Source organism: Mercenaria mercenaria, chromosome 6 (genome assembly GCF_021730395.1).
Source record: "Mercenaria mercenaria strain notata chromosome 6, MADL_Memer_1, whole genome shotgun sequence".
In the NCBI taxonomy this organism is placed as follows: Eukaryota; Metazoa; Mollusca; class Bivalvia; order Venerida; family Veneridae; genus Mercenaria; species Mercenaria mercenaria.
In genome coordinates, this window is record NC_069366.1 from 66,574,666 (window position 1) to 66,590,907 (window position 16,242).

At 37.0% G+C, this 16,242-nt stretch overlaps 1 protein-coding gene and 1 long non-coding RNA gene across 2 annotated transcripts in view; both read right to left on the minus strand.

Annotated features, from left to right (window-relative positions):
- The window catches only part of LOC128557821 (E3 ubiquitin-protein ligase DZIP3-like), a 31,826-nt gene that overhangs the window by 4,569 nt on the left and 11,015 nt on the right, over window positions 1-16,242 (minus strand). Inside the window, exon 2 of the mRNA XM_053546222.1 lies at window positions 10,285-10,711. Coding sequence (XP_053402197.1) covers window positions 10,285-10,668 — 384 coding nt within the window. The 5' untranslated portion in view covers window positions 10,669-10,711. The remainder of the gene's footprint in view (window positions 1-10,284; window positions 10,712-16,242) is intronic.
- LOC123554846 (uncharacterized) lies at window positions 4,547-6,856 on the minus strand. Its single transcript, XR_008371421.1, has 4 exons — window positions 6,697-6,856; window positions 6,361-6,476; window positions 5,967-6,068; window positions 4,547-5,702 (listed from the first exon to the last, which is right to left on the minus strand). It is a non-coding gene; the product is annotated as an uncharacterized LOC123554846 (long non-coding RNA).

A 16,242-nucleotide genomic window follows, 5' to 3' on the forward strand; every position in this document is an offset into this window, starting at 1 on the left:
TAGAGAAGAAGTATTTTGAATTTTGAACGATCAGTATCTCTGCCAGACATTGTCATGCTTGTCCCCGAACACCTATCACTACACTCGGATGAAAGGGCTGTTCAAAGGTGATAGCGAGCGTCTCAATAGAGAAGTGTAGCTCTTCCAATGAACGTGGAACGCACATGTTATATCTGGCAGACAATCATAGCAATGATGGGCCAAGTAATTCCCTGTACTAGCGTCATTGCCTACTGAGCACAGAGTCGGGCTTTAGCCATCATTAACGCTTGACCCACGCTGATCGTTTGAATGCCAAATAGCGAGTGTGTGTGAAAAGAAGTAAGACAGAGGAAGAAGTAGAAGCCAAATTCGCATTCAAATTGACCAGATCGGTATATTCGCAAGACATTGGCATGCCAGTCCCCGAACACCTTTCGCTACACTTGGACGAAAGGGCTGTTAGTAGGTGATAGCGAGCATCTCAATAGAGAAGTGTAGCTCTTCCTAAAAACGTGGCACTGGCATGTTATATCTTGCAGACAATCATTGCAATGACGGGCAAACTAATTCCCCGCACCGGCTTCATTGCCTACCAAGTGCGGAGTCGGGCCGAAGCCAGCATTGACAGTTTACCCGCGCCGATCTATCAAAGTCAATCTGAATGAGAACTTTCGGTTGCCGTTCGGTCCATTAGTGTTTTTGATTTTGATTGTTTGAAATAAGATAAAGAGATTTGTGTTTGCCAAAGTTTCGAAATTTCGACATGACATACACCAGAGTCGGGCTTAAAAATTAAGTTTTTTGTACTAGGATGGCGTTGCAAGCTTGTCATAAGTAGGCACCCTTTGGCATACAGAGCTGGTTTGTATACCCGATCTAGCAATCTTAGCGGACATCAAAAGACCAGATCCTGTCACTAGACGGGGAGATTCCTACTTTACCAAGCTTGTAACGCCTCATGATGGCCAAAGGCGGTTCCTTATGCTACTGCACATCACCCTACCATAGCATAAAGTTGGTCTAACGACACCTCCATACCTTTGGCTGTCCTTTTTTTGTTTTGCCTAAACTTAGCCCAACTCTAGCGATATCGGTTGCCGTTCGGTCCATTAGCATTAGTAATTTTGATTTTTGTTTTTTTTGAAGAGCAAGAGAAGAGAGAAAAAGGTTGCATCGTTTTATGTGCAGCTGTTAAATGCCAAATAAGCTGTACACTTGATACAACATTGAATTTGAAGCTTTGATTTTTTTCATTTACAAGTAAGAGCTTATGTTTGCCAAAGTTCATAAATTTTGATGTCACTTATGTTATCATTTAGCAGTGTGAGCAAGCCAAGAGTCGTTTTCTTGAATTAGCTAAACAAGTAAGGATATGAAAACGCCCCTTGCCGTACTCCACCACCAATGATAAAAAGTGACAAAGCCCTGTGGAGAGAAACACATTCAATAGCTACAATAAGTTGTGCACAACTTTAAGACTTAACAACTAACATCTAAGACATAACTATCATATCTAAACATCTTAACACTATTCTTATACTAAGGTTGCAAAGGTCCCGTCGCTCTCGTTTCAAACAACTTGTCATTGCTCCTAACATGCAAAAAAGCTGAAGGAAAAAAATGTGGTTCGTTAATTGGCTATCGCATTTTCTGGCGATCTGCAAAAGCACTGAACGATCAACAGGTGACCATGTCTACCGTCAATATCGGAAAGCAGCATCAACATGATGCAAGACTCAAACAGTAGACACTCAGACGACCTCGAGAGTAAGTATATCATCTCGAGTGTCATTTCAATCAACTGAGAATTCCAGCTGTGTTAAGCTGGAAAGATATTGGTCGGGATGACGGGGACAGGAGCTCAACCGTCTTTCCATTTTCGGTATAGCGAGTCTCCTCACCCTAACCCAACTACGCCGAACACTGGACATTCTCAATTGATCGAAACCCCGGATCAAGTTCTAGCCGAACCAAGACTTGGCATCGCTATGCCAATGTGCGTTGCCAGTCTTATGACCTAACCAAGTCCTAACATATGCATTTCGAGAGCGACGCGACTTTGCCATAGTACTCACCCCAGGCATTCTTCATCTGTCTTGTACTGCACATACCACGAATAACACTTTCAAATCCATACTTGAACATTTTAACACAAGAAAAAATTAAAAAAAAACTGACGCGGAAACACCTTGAAATTTTGGTGAAATCCGCCCGACCAACTGAACAACTGAGCTTGTGCAGCCGCTTTTAAAGGCTCGCCTGCCGAAAAATAACAAACTGTGACGTCACGAACGATTTGATTGGCTGATAGCTTTAAAATTAGTTTTGTCCCACAGGACGAGTCTACACAAAAAGTAACTAGCCAATCAGCGTCGAGCATTTTTTCCTCAAGTTTTAAGTGGTCACATGACCAATTGTACAGCCGTCGAGAGCAGACGTGTTTTTGCATTGCTCTCGCTAGTTGTGTGACAACATGAAATGGATTGATCTGGCAAAGATTGACATAGTCCTAGGTCCCAAAGTATGTTCACAGTACTTGAAATGGCCAATGCCAAGTTTTCCTTAAATACTTAAAAGCAACGTGTATGGACCATATTGGGAGATCTGTCTCTCCCACATTTGACAGATTCGTATAGTGTCACTGATGCTGTTTGACCAAACATGAAATCCTACATATAATGTAAAACTCTCAAGATGGGCTGTTTTGGAAAGTTTGTCCCGTACATACAAGCATACAATGCTTTGACATTCCTAATGTATCATCACGTTGTAATAGGAGGACAAAATCATATCTGACTAGGGTCGCCCTTGAGATGCACAAGTTCGATAGGGCGGAAAAGGGCGGTCATGTTCTCTATTGACCAAAGGCAATGGGCATACAAGGATACAATTGCTTTGACATTCAGGAGAGGTTTCTCCTACAAGATCGCTTTGCTAGTACTACTATAAGCTATGAGCATCAGCATTGCTAGTAATACCATAAAACCTTGAATGTCTATCAAGGATACAATGCTTTGACATTCCTAATGTATCATCACGTTGATGATAGGAGGACAAAATCATATCTGACTAAGGTCGCCCTTGAGATGCACAAGTTCGATAGAGCAGAAAAGGGCGGTCATGTTCTCTGTTGTGAAAAACTTGACGACGTATGAAATGTCTCAAGCATACAGTATTGACCAAAGGTAATGAGCATACAAGGATACAATTTCTTGCATACCAGACGGGGATTTCCGGTATTTTTACCGGTGCTGGAAAAATCCATCTTACACCCCGGGGTGTAAGATGACTCTCGTGCTTTAAATGACGTATTACGAACTACATATATGTAGAAGATTTATGTAGTTATTTATATTTTATTTCGAAAAACGGAATAAAAATCCAGTACCTTGACAGTTCCTCTTTATTCCTGATAGTATATTTCTCGATTCAAAACACGTTATTTTATCAAAAATCCATAACGTTACTCTGCAACAGATCAAACAAAACCAGAACTAAACATTGTATTTGTCTTTGAAACGTCATGACGTCTTTCCTGTTTACGGACGTTGCTTTCCCGCGCTTTGTTAAAATACGCTGCTATAAGAAATAGTTCTAAAAAGAAAGCCGTTCGACTGATTTTATTTTTATTATTATTTCTTGATATCGGTATGCAAGAAAAAGATTCTGTCACTGGTTATAGGTGCAGATGGGAATATCCGGCTCTCGGGTAACTGTTTAGGCGGTAACTCGGTAGGAACCTCGTTACCGCCTAAACAGTTACCCTCGAGGCCGGAAATTCCCATCTGCACCTACAACCAGTGAAAGAATCTTATTTGCTTTGACATTCAGGAGAAGTTTCTCCTATCAGATCCTAAAGGCTTGGTTCACAGGGCTGCGGACATCGCTTTGCTAGTAATACTATAAGCTATGAGCATAAGGTTTGCTAGTAATACTATAAAGCCTTGAATGTCTCTCAAAGATACAATGCTTTGACATTCCAAATGTATCATCATGTTGTAATAGGACAAAATCATATCTGACGCTATCATGTATCAGCTCGACTGTTTTGTCAAATTTGTCCTGTAATGCGAATGCAATGGGCATACAAGGATATAATTACTTAGACATCCAGGAGAAGTTTCTCCTACCAGATGTTAAAGACTACGTACGTTTGATGAAAACAATGTAGGACAAAATGTTCAACATCATGTTATGCATTATGTTGTTTTATCCCGCTGAAGGGTATTAGGAGAAAAGCATAGTGACCTTTTGCATTGATGGCAATTTCACAGATTGTAGGAGAAAAATGCATCGGGACAAAATTCCATTATCATGTTGTTTGTTTTCCTACTAATTTAGCAACAGGATAGTGAGAAAATAATTACTATCCTGTGACGCATCGGGACAAAATTCCAACATTATATAGTGTCATACGATTTCATTGCCAGATCAAACCAAGAATGTTAGGGATCGGTAACATGGATAGACATTCGATGCCCTTCCCCGTACATCTAACTGCGGCGTCCGGACAGTTAGGCAACCAAAGAGTGTATTCGCACATCTCATTAGAGGAACGTCGTGCTTCCCTTTGGCGGGGCAAGAGCATTTAATCCCTGTCCATGAATCCTCGCAGCGTCGGGCAAAGTAATTCCCCATACCGGCTTCGCTGCCTCGCCAAATACGGAGTCGGGTCGTTACAACCAGCATTAACGCTTTGCCCGTGCCGATCAGAAATCTAAACAATGGAGGAAAAACTGCTCAACATCAGGTAAGGACTATGATACAATTATACCATCATGTAGGATTACGGTTGGATGTAGGATAAATTTCCAACATCATACTGTTGCATCGAAAAGCATTTCAAATCTCTGATATAGCCTTATGGTCATGTTTTGACATTCCGATAGCTTGATACTAGTCTTGTAATGATTTTGCATTACAACTTACTCGATAGTTTGATAAGAGACATCTCTAGGATTTTGTAATGATTTTACATAATGTTCAAGTTATCGCATTGAGACTATACTTTGTAAGTGCTATATATTTTCAATACCAAGAGTACCAGAGATTTGACTGCAATTTCGATGCAGTAGCCTGCGGTTGGATATATGAAGGGCTCGGTGACAAAGATAAAATGAGACGTTCAAGAAAAATGATCAGTCAGAAATCAAGAATTTTGTTGTTCAAAGTGTTGAAATTTTGAAGGACCATCTACCTTATAAAGTATCTCATAAAGTATAGTTAAATAGTATAACATGTCTCATTTTATCTTTGTCAACGACCCTTACTTGATCTAATTATATGTATCTCCGAGATGTGATAGACCACACTTGCCTACTAAGTACACTTAATACACAAAGGCACTACCAGCATGAGTGAACATGTTTACTCACACTGGTGAATGCCAGTGTCTCTTAACATTTCATTGGGATAGCATACTTAGCAAACAAGCTGACAAAGTATTAATTGCGGACACACAGGACAGGCTATTGGACTCATAATACAGACAACAACACTAAACCTTCATCTCGGAGACCTTTACCATTACTTTTTATACTGAAATACAACAAACACAATAAGCAAAAGTGTGCCTCTTTTACGGGCATAGCCACTTGTACGGGCAAAGTTCATCATACAAAACAATACATGTAAATATCAGAGTCTATCATTTCAATTGTAAAACGTCTCTCCCTGTTTGCATCACCACCATCACAGCATCTGGTCTCTGCTCTAGCTACCTGTAATAGAAAAAAATATAAGACTAAATGGCATTTCAAATTTTCAAATATCTCTCAAGAAATATGCTGAGGAAAATCTATCATTGCATCTGTAACTCACTGTTCATATTTCTTTATTTTTTTGTGCATCACACAAATCAAATGTAAAATGACACTTGATACTGACAGCCTCCAGTATAGAAAATTATAACAAAAAGTTCAAGCATCAAGCTGAAATGGTATTGTATTTTTTTTTAATTCAGTATTTGTAAAATGAATAGCTACCTGATTTTTCTTCACAAGTTGCTAGTAAAAGCCTGTCACCCATCACTTCTGTTTGAATGTACAACTTGAGACATCTTGGCCTGTGCAATTCACTGCAGTGCACTGAAAAAACAATAAGCAAATCATTAGAAAATCAATACATCTTTATAATTCATTCTGTAAAAGTGCTTATGTATTTTTACACACAATGAATGAGATGAAATTTAGTCTAGAAATATTTTCTGAACATTTCTGAAAGCTGAGCTAGTTCATATATCTTCAAACAGTGTTAGATTTTCAAGTTTTCTGCCTTACATAAATTCATTACAAAGTTTCTACAGCCTTACACTGTGATGAAGCTGAAAAGGCATTATGTCTGCTAAAATTCAATAGAGAATTTTTGTAAAATAAATACCTGCTTTTCTTTCCATAATTTACAGCTGTGGAACACACACACACACATCACTTCAGTATGCTTCACACTTCTTCAGTCTATGCTTGTAAATATTTTGCAGGTCTGGACATGTTGCTCTGAAAAAAAAAATAAGCAAAACATCATTCTATCATTGATTTTTTGAAGATTCATTCAGTCAAAGTACTTATTAATTTTTTATATACATAAAATGAGACAGAATCTGGTCTATAAGTATATTTAATATGTACAACTGAGCATCTAAGAAAGCTAAGCCACTTCAAAAGTTCAAATCGCAATCAACATACTGAGCAGTGACAGATGAAAACATACACTAACCTTTTTTTCAGCTCCTGTATCGTGCATCCGCCTCCTTCCTTGGTAGTTTTTAACGGCAGGCATTCTGAGATGTATTTTCTCATAAAGTTTTTTTCCAATCCTCCATCTACAAACACAATAAAATGATTTTATTTCAGAGAAATACTTGTGACCGTTGAAAGCCATATTGTATTGTTATGTCCAGCTCCTAAATGGACGTGAATGTGACGTAGCGACTTAACGTGACCTATTCTCGGGAAAATGCAAAAAAAAGACGAGAAATGGTGAATGACAGGGTCATTTCAAATCAATGTTTTGAACTTATTTCTGATCGCAGAAAGATGAAAATGGTCTCATTTAAAAGCCAATACTTTTATCCTCATAGTATTAAATTTTCAGTTTCATATCTTATTTACTTTTTGCAAAATTATCGCCTAAACCTGCACCTTTGTTGTAACGGCGCGGCCATTGTTGTTTACCGTGGTGTGTCATTTTCTGAGCAAAAAATCAGGTCCTTCCCCAATTTTGTAAATTGTGACAAATTAACATCAAAACAAGAAAGGGTTTAGCTATCGAATGAGACCAACATCATGAATTTACATTGAAAAATGAATAAGATATTAACGTTTCAAAATCACTTATTTTCGCGAGCATTTTACACAAATTTTGACAATTTTTCATGTTCAAAAATATGCTAAACCAAATGTTCCAGAATGAAATCTTTACATGCATTCAATACGCTAGGGAACTGGCTTTCTTGTCCTAAAAGAGATATTTTTTACATCCATGCAATAGAAAACTACGGAGGTTGAAACTTGCAACTTTGCAAATGGCGCATTACCGTTATGTTGACAATACGGTCTGTCATTTTTGAGCTAAAAATCATATATTTCCACACTTCTGTAAATTCTGACATTTTAACATCAAAACAAGAAAGGGTTTAGCTGTCGAATGAGACCAACATCATGATTTTACATTGAGAAATGAATAAGATATTTACGTTTCAAAATCACTCATTTTCGCGATCATTTTTGCATGAATTTCAACAATTTTTCATGGAAAAAAATATATATAACCAAGTGTTTCAGAACAAGATTTTTGCATGCATTTATTACGCTAGCGAACTGACTTTCTTGTCCTAAAAGAAATATTTTTTACATCTATGCAATAGAAAACTACGAGGGTCGAAACTTGCAACTTTGCAAATGGCGCATTACTGTTATGTTGACAATACGGTATGTCACTTCTGAGCTAAAAATCATATATTTCCACACTTCTGTAAATTATACCAAATTAACATCGAAACAAGAAAGGGTTTAGCTTTCGAATGAGACCATCATCATGAATTTTCATTGAGAAATTAATAAGATATTTACGTTTCAAAATCACTCATTTTCGCGAGCATTTCACATGAATTTCAACAATTTTTCAGAGTAAAAAAAATACATAAACAAGTGTTTCAGAACAAGATTTTTGCATGCATTCATTACGCTAGCAAACAGGCTTTCTTGTCCTAAAAGAGATATTTTTTACCTCCATGCGTTAACAAAATATGAGCTCCCAAAATTTGACAGAAATTGCATCATTCTGCACATATGCCGTTGCGCGAAAAAAATCAAAATAAAGTGTTTATTTCCACTACAAACTTATCAAAACAAGATAATGTCATTCACTGACATAAAATTCACCTACCTTTTCATTTTGTTACTTCCAAATCCTCCAAATTATTCCATAAAGCTCCAAAACTCAGAGAGAACTTTTTACTTTTATTTTGTTCAATGCAGTTGTGACTGCCACGCACTGTCAGTATGTGTACGTTGTAAATTGATCAAGAACGTCACAGTTGTTTCGTAGACTGCTCTGTTTTACTGTTATCATGGTGCTAAAAGCCTTGCACACACTAAATCATCGAAACCTTGAGTATTTTACAGAATGTTTGAACCTGTGCAGTTATTGAAATAAGCTGTTTTGTATCACAAATGTGCACAACGCTTTAGATCAGAATGCAACCGTGTTTGGCAGCAAAAAATGCACGTTTTTAGAAAAAAGTTTGTTTTATTGACAGTAAAGTGTTACAGGTACATTGCTTACGCCTTTAGCATACAAAATAGAAGATGTCTCATGGTACTGTTATTCAAATGGGCTGTTTCGCGTCAAAATTGTGCGCAATGTTGACTGTCTGTGCACCTCTAGGATTTGTCTGTAAATCAGAATAGAAGCAGTTCTTGTGTTACTGCTAGGGTTTCAGAGATAGATCAAGCATTACCCTTTCTGATATAAAAGTGTAAGTGGTAATTGTTCATTGAAATACAAAGGAAAATTCATTGTTGATATAGTACACAGTTGTGCGTTGAAACTGGCATCGCTCTGACTGTGTATTAATGTCTGAGAACATATAACAGCTCTTCTGACTTTACTTTTATTGTTTTAGGGATAGTGCTACTAGAAACATTCATTATTTTTCATGTTTATTACTCAGTGCTAAATACAGTTAACAGTAATTCAACAAATACATGTCTTCTATCTTGTCATGCATATACCACTCCATTTTAATGTTTTCAATGTCACAGTCATACAGTTCACATAACCACTTCAAACTGTCCAGATCTTTCATCATGCGGACGGTCATCAATAATGTAAGCGCCATCTTTTCCTGTTTGCTTGATGCTTTATTCATTAACTTCTTCCAATTGATCACATGAATCAATGTTTGCTTTGGAGTATAGCTTTTCTCATCTTTACAGTCTAACATATTGTTGTAATGACAATCTGTTTTTACTTTACTAAAATGGTAAGAAGCGCAAGCTGTTTATATAGTGCATTTTTCTAAATACATAAAAAATATAAATCTGGTCTCGAAATATCGCCTTGCGGCATGGCCAGTTACTGGGCACAGATATGCCTCTCCTACAGCGGTGTCCCACTGTGTTATGTCTCATGCACACTTGTCATACCTTATTATGAGCACAGTTTTATGTAATCTTTTGCAAAGGTTTCGATGTGATCTAAGTAGATTTTCCAGGTTTGGTTGAAATTTTCAGTCATACCATTCATCTCTGGTCCAATGTATATTACCGCTGTTCAAGGTTTATTTGAAGCAATAAGCGTGCTCTAAAATGAACGTACACTCATAAAAATACCCCCCGTTTTATAGGGGGGGGGGGTCTTTTTCCCAGTCATTTTTTCCCCTTTTCCCGCAAAAAAATCACTCTAAAACACCCTACCTGTCCACACGAACATCCATTTCAATTCGACTTTTTTTTATCATGTACAATGATGTACATGTGCGTGTTTATGTAAATTTAAATACTTCAAATACCTCAAGCACAGTTTTTGGATAAGTGTATTTCCTCAACTTGGAAACATCTTGACTTGATAAATGCCAAGATGTGGAATTATTACTGAATTTCATAGACATAACGACAGAACCATTCTGTCAAAAAACTTTTTCCAAAATAACAAAACTTATTTTACTGCTATATCTAGCAGCATGAAGCTCTAATTCCAATGACCGATTCTAATCACATTTAGCATTCAAACAGCATTTTCCGTGTGCTTAGCAGGACCTGTATGATTAGTTCCTGATTAAATGAATGAATCCCTACTTACTTCATTGCGATACATTTGCAAGCGACATATATCCGCTTCAAGTGAAGTATCTCCTGGCCGAAGAGCAACATTCCAGGTATACTTGGGATTTAATCCAAAATGTTTTAGGTTCAGCAGCAGGTATATAACAAGAGTTATATCGAAATCCGATGTTGTAGGGCTGCCACTTTGTGGATACAACAAATCAAACTGGACCTTTGATATTACTTGTTTTGCTCTGAGGGTATTTATAGTTCTTCTCTCTCTAGCCAGAAATGTTGTTAGTGGAATATCTGAGCATTTATCATCAATAATATTCCTAACCACTGTTGTGCCGTGATCTATGGTAAGCGCTAATAAACGGTAAAGATAAACTCGGTTGTCTGTTGATGATGCTGTAGCCATGTTCACAATCTTTTTACCTCATGGATCAATTGTTTGTTCAGATCTGTAAGAATACATACAAAAAGAAAATCAAGACAATTTTGAATACATTATAAAGTCATAGTGAAACCTATGTGTCACAGTTTTAAATCAGCAGCCATATATTCTGAAAAAATTTCAACTGATATATCTGTTTAGTATGTCAGGTCACACAATACCTGACAAAATAAATGTAAAGTGGAAGTAGCTGATAGGAGGCGAAATACATTTGACTCGGCTATCAACCTCAGCCGGGAATTAAAGCTCCCTCAGCACGATCCAGTAAAATTTAAAAGGGTATACAGAGGAAGTGTAAGTGAGATACATCCTCAATCGAACTCTTCCCGGAGGTTTCTTTTTCTATTCTATATTTCCAAATGTTATTTGTGACGTAATATAGTCGACGCTGCGGTCGGATAACAGATTACTTGGATAACAGATCACTAGAAGATGTCAGCTTGCTGTTTGTTAAGACTGGCTAAAATACTAAATTAAGTAATTTACACTCTTAGTTTAAGTGTTAATTGCATACATTTCCAAATCTGAAATCTGTTTACAATATTAAGCTTTTGAGCTGAAAAAATGATCATAGGAAACTAGTTAGAGATAACTCCGCTAAAATGGCGGTTAAGAGAACAAGCAGTTTCAATGTAAAAAAATTGTTTCACTTCTAGATATGGAGAAAGCATGTGGAATTACAATGTACTACAAATGAATGTGAACATAGCCTGTGATTGACAAAGATCTGTGTTTTGTAAAGAAAAATCGTACAATTCCCTAGGGAAATGGTCAACAAACCAAAGAATTCAAAAAAGGTAAAACTAGAATAAGTTCACAAGTTCAAATATAACAAGAGGGCCAAGATGGCCCTAGGTCGCTCACCTAAGAAACACACCATAACAGTGTAAAACATGTTTGACCTAGTGATTTCATGGAAACAAATATTCTAACCAATTTTCATTAAGATTGGATCAAAAAATTGGTCTCTTGCGATAAAACAAGCATTTTCTTAGATATGACCTAGTTTTTGACCCTAGATGACCCATGTTCAAACTCGACCTAGATTTTATCAAGGCAATCATTCTGACCAAAATTCATGAAGATCAATTGAAAAATACAGCCTCTATCACATACACAAGTTTTTTCTTTGATTTGACCAAATGACCTAGTTTTTGACCTCAGATGACCCATATTCAAATTCGACCTAGATTTCATTAAGGCAATCATCCTGACCAAATTTCATAAAATCAATTGAAAAAAACAGCCTCTATCGCATACACAAGATTTTTCTTTAATTTGACCTAGTGACCTAGTTTTTGAACCCAGATGACCCATTTTCAAACTCGACCTAGATTTCATCAAGGTTATCATTCTGACCAAAATTCATGAAGACCAATTGAAAAATACCGCCTCTATCGCATACACAAGGTTTTTCTTTGATCTGACCTAGTGACCTAGTTTTTTACCCGATATGACCCATTTTCAAACTCGGCCTAGATTTCAGCAATGCAATCATTCTGACCAATACTCATGAAGATCAATTGAAAAATACAGCCTCTATCGCATACACAAGGTTTTTGTTTGATTTGACCTAGTGACCTAGTTTTTGACCCGAGATGACCCATTTTCGAACTCGGTTTAGATTTCATCAAGGTTATCATTCTGACCAATATTCATGAAGAATAATTGAAAAATACAGCCTCTATCGCATACACAAGGTTTTTCTTTGATTTGACCTAGTGACCTAGTTTTTGACCCAAGATGACCCATTTTCAAACTCGGCCTAGATTTTATCAAGGCAATCATTCTGACCAATATTCATGAAGATCAATTGAAAAATACAGCCTCTATCGCATACACAAGGTTTTTCTTTGAATTGACCTAGTGACCTAGTTTTTGACCCGAGATGACCCATTTTCAAACTCGACCTAGATTTTATCAAGATTATCATTCTGACCAATATTCATGAAGATTAATTGATAAAATACAGCCTCTATCGCATACACAAGGTTTTTCTTTGATTTGACCTAGTGACCTAGTTTTTGACCCGAGATGACCCATTTTCGAACTCGGTTTAGATTTCATCAAGGTTATCATTCTGACCAATATTCATGAAGAATAATTGAAAAATACAGCCTCTATCGCATACACAAGGTTTTTCTTTGATTTGACCTAGTGACCTAGTTTTTGACCCAAGATGACCCATTTTCAAACTCGGCCTAGATTTTATCAAGGCAATCATTCTGACCAACATTCATGAAGATCAATTGAAAAATACAGCCTCTATCGCATACACAAGGTTTTTCTTTGAATTGACCTAGTGACCTAGTTTTTGACCCGAGATGACCCATTTTCAAACTCGACCTAGATTTTATCAAGATTATCATTCTGACCAATATTCATGAAGATTAATTGATAAAATACAGCCTCTATCGCATACACAAGGTTTTTCTTTGATTTGACCTAGTGACCTAGTTTTTGATCCGAGATGACCCATTTTCGAACTCGGCCTAGATTTCATAAAGGTAATCATTCTGACCAAGTTTCATGAAGATCAGTTGAAAAATACAGCCTCTATCGCATACACAAGCTAAATGTTGACGGACGACAGACGACAGACGACGGACGCAGGACATCGAGCGATCAGAAAAACTACTTGAGCATTGCTCAGGTGAGCTAAAAATGAAAAGAAAATGCTCACTGCTGCCAATATAATATGCCTCTAAGCAAAAACCAAATGTCTAGAAAAAGAGAGAAACAAAACAAGGATTGTTGGAAGCATGACCTTACGGATCTTACAAGTCTCCCTTTGTGTGACAGGGATTTTTATCCGCACTGTCCCGAGGGTTGAGAAAACAACTGTCTGACACAGGCAGACATGTAAGATAAAAATTCTTGCCTACCACTGCAACAAATTCAGATTATTTACATACAATGTGGTTATTTTGTCCTCTAGACCTTACCATTTTAAACCAAACTTTTCTTTCTAGTTTGCTAGATACATTTTAGAGACAGTAGTATGACCTTAATTTTACCAATTGTGTACCTGGAGAAATGGGTCATTCTATTTGTGGGCTACTAAATACACATCTAGCTGTATATTTTAACAAGTAACGGGGTATTGCAGTGGCAATACAGAAGACCCCTACCAGTGGAAAACTGTGTGTGTTCGCCCCTTGTGGTTGTTGGCAACATATACTATTTGAGTAATTGCAGTTACTGCCATCCGTCCATTCCTATAGTCCCCTACGGTGTTCCATCGGTAGGGGACAAACATTGCTTCAAGGCATAGAGGCGGTAAGAAACAAAAAACTATTTTTTTTTACTTATATTTTAATACTGACCTGGTCTACAAGCACAAATCATGTACGCGACACGTGTTATCATGGGGAACATTTGTGTACTCAATGAACATAAAAGTCGTGGGGCGGAAACAATTTTACTTGACTTTAAACAGTGACTTGACCTTTGCCCGACAACCATGGGTCATTAGCGCGACACATATTCTAATCTGGGGATCATTTCTGTGCAGTTATAAAAAAATCCTTCAATGCAATCAAAATTTATCAAAAGGCTATAGCCAGAATTTCATTTACATTTGACCTTCAATTGTAACTTTGACCTGTGATTGATAGGCATGAGTCATGCAAGCAACACATGCAACACACCATCTGGTTACGGGGAACATGTGTGTGAGTGTATATAAAAATGATTCAAAGCATTTAACAGCTAAGGCACAAAAACTATTTTTACTTTTATTTCAATAGTGACCTTGTCTGGTAACGAGGAACATTTGCTTGTATTGGTAAGAAAATCCGTCAATGCATATAAAAGTTATAGAGTGGAAATAAATTTTTACTTGACCTACAGTGACCTTGACCTTTAACCGACAAGCATATATCATGTGTTGACACACTGATAGATTGAAATTATTGTGGTAAAATAGACAATATATCATAAAACAAATACAAGTTCAATGTCAACATAACCAATACCAAGGATAACACAAAAAGAGAGCATAATATTGTGGTCCTTTGAATTGATCATATGACATCGGCAAGGCAAATTAATTAATCAAGTATTGCACATGTTGGATTACCTTTACATAGCACATGTCTTTAACAATTGTATTATAATATCACAGAAAGTCGCTTGACATTGAACAGGTAATACTAAGAATCATACACTAGACTTAAGAAATATGCCAGAATAAAAATGTTGACCAGATGAAAGGACTAGACTGACACTGTTTGCATAAAATGTTTCTTCACAACTTTTTTTTTAATTATTAGGATTATGTAATGTATAGATCTAAAACTTGACGGTAACCTGTTCCACACCTGACAGCCATTATAAGCGAAAGATTTCTTCCCAAAACCCTTTACCTTAGGAATGGAGTAATTGTTACTATCCCTGAAACGAGTTTAATAAGTGTGAACATTATTTACTAATTTAAAATGCTCATGTAAATAGCTGGGTGCACTATAACAAATAATAAAGGGCCCTTCGAGTGGTTTATCATCTAATTTCCCCTGGGTTCAGAGTTCAGATGAGTGGGAATTGAACCACGAGGGCGTTAGCCCGAGTGGTTAAATACTGAACAACTGAACGATGAACCGGGTAAATTAGACAAAAATCACAATATTCTGGGCATGCCATTGACATATTTTTAAAAAATATTATGCTGGACTTCATTTGCCCAGTAGTAATGTATCGGACGTCCCTACGGCTATTTGACGTCCAGTTGACGTCATAATGACCCCTTTCCGGTCCGCGCGTCAACCGTTGTTTATCGCAGAATATACAGAGCTTTATTTTCCCTTTTTTGTTTAACTTGAAATCAAATCGAACTATGTTTAGAATTAACAAATGATCAAGGCCTTCGAGTGGTTTAATCGCTGATTTACCCCGTTCAGGGGGGGAGTTCAGATGCGTAGGAATTTAACCACGAGGGCGTTAGCCCGAGTGTTAAATATGAAGCATCTGAAAAGATGAACCCGGGGGAAATCAGACGATAAATTTCAAGAAGGCCTTGATTGTTTTTATTCGACAGCTTATTGATATATTTTAATAAATATTATGCTGGACTTCATTTTCGCGAGGAGTAATGAAACAGACGTCATTCGGCAATTTGACGTCATAATTGACGTCATAATGCCCTGCGCGTCAACCGTTGTTTATCGCAGAATATATAGAGCTTGATTTTCTTCTTTGTTTAACTGGAAATCAAATCCAGCCATGTTAGAATATAGTGTATCTTATGAACATAACCAAGGATAAGGAGATCAACCCTCAACTGAACAGGCAACCATCCAACTTCCAATGAAACTTTAATTTCAACCGCCAAATCTGTCAAATACCTAGGTGCGGACCTTGGCCAAAGCTTATTTGGCGAGTCCATAACCAATCAGGTTATCAAAAAGGCCAATGCAAAGCTAAAATTCTTTTTTAGAAAAAGTAAGTTTTTAAATAGGTATACTAAACAACTCCTGGTTTCTTCATTATTTCAGTGTCACTTTGATTATGCTTGTCCCTCCTGGTGGTTAGGGTTGAGTA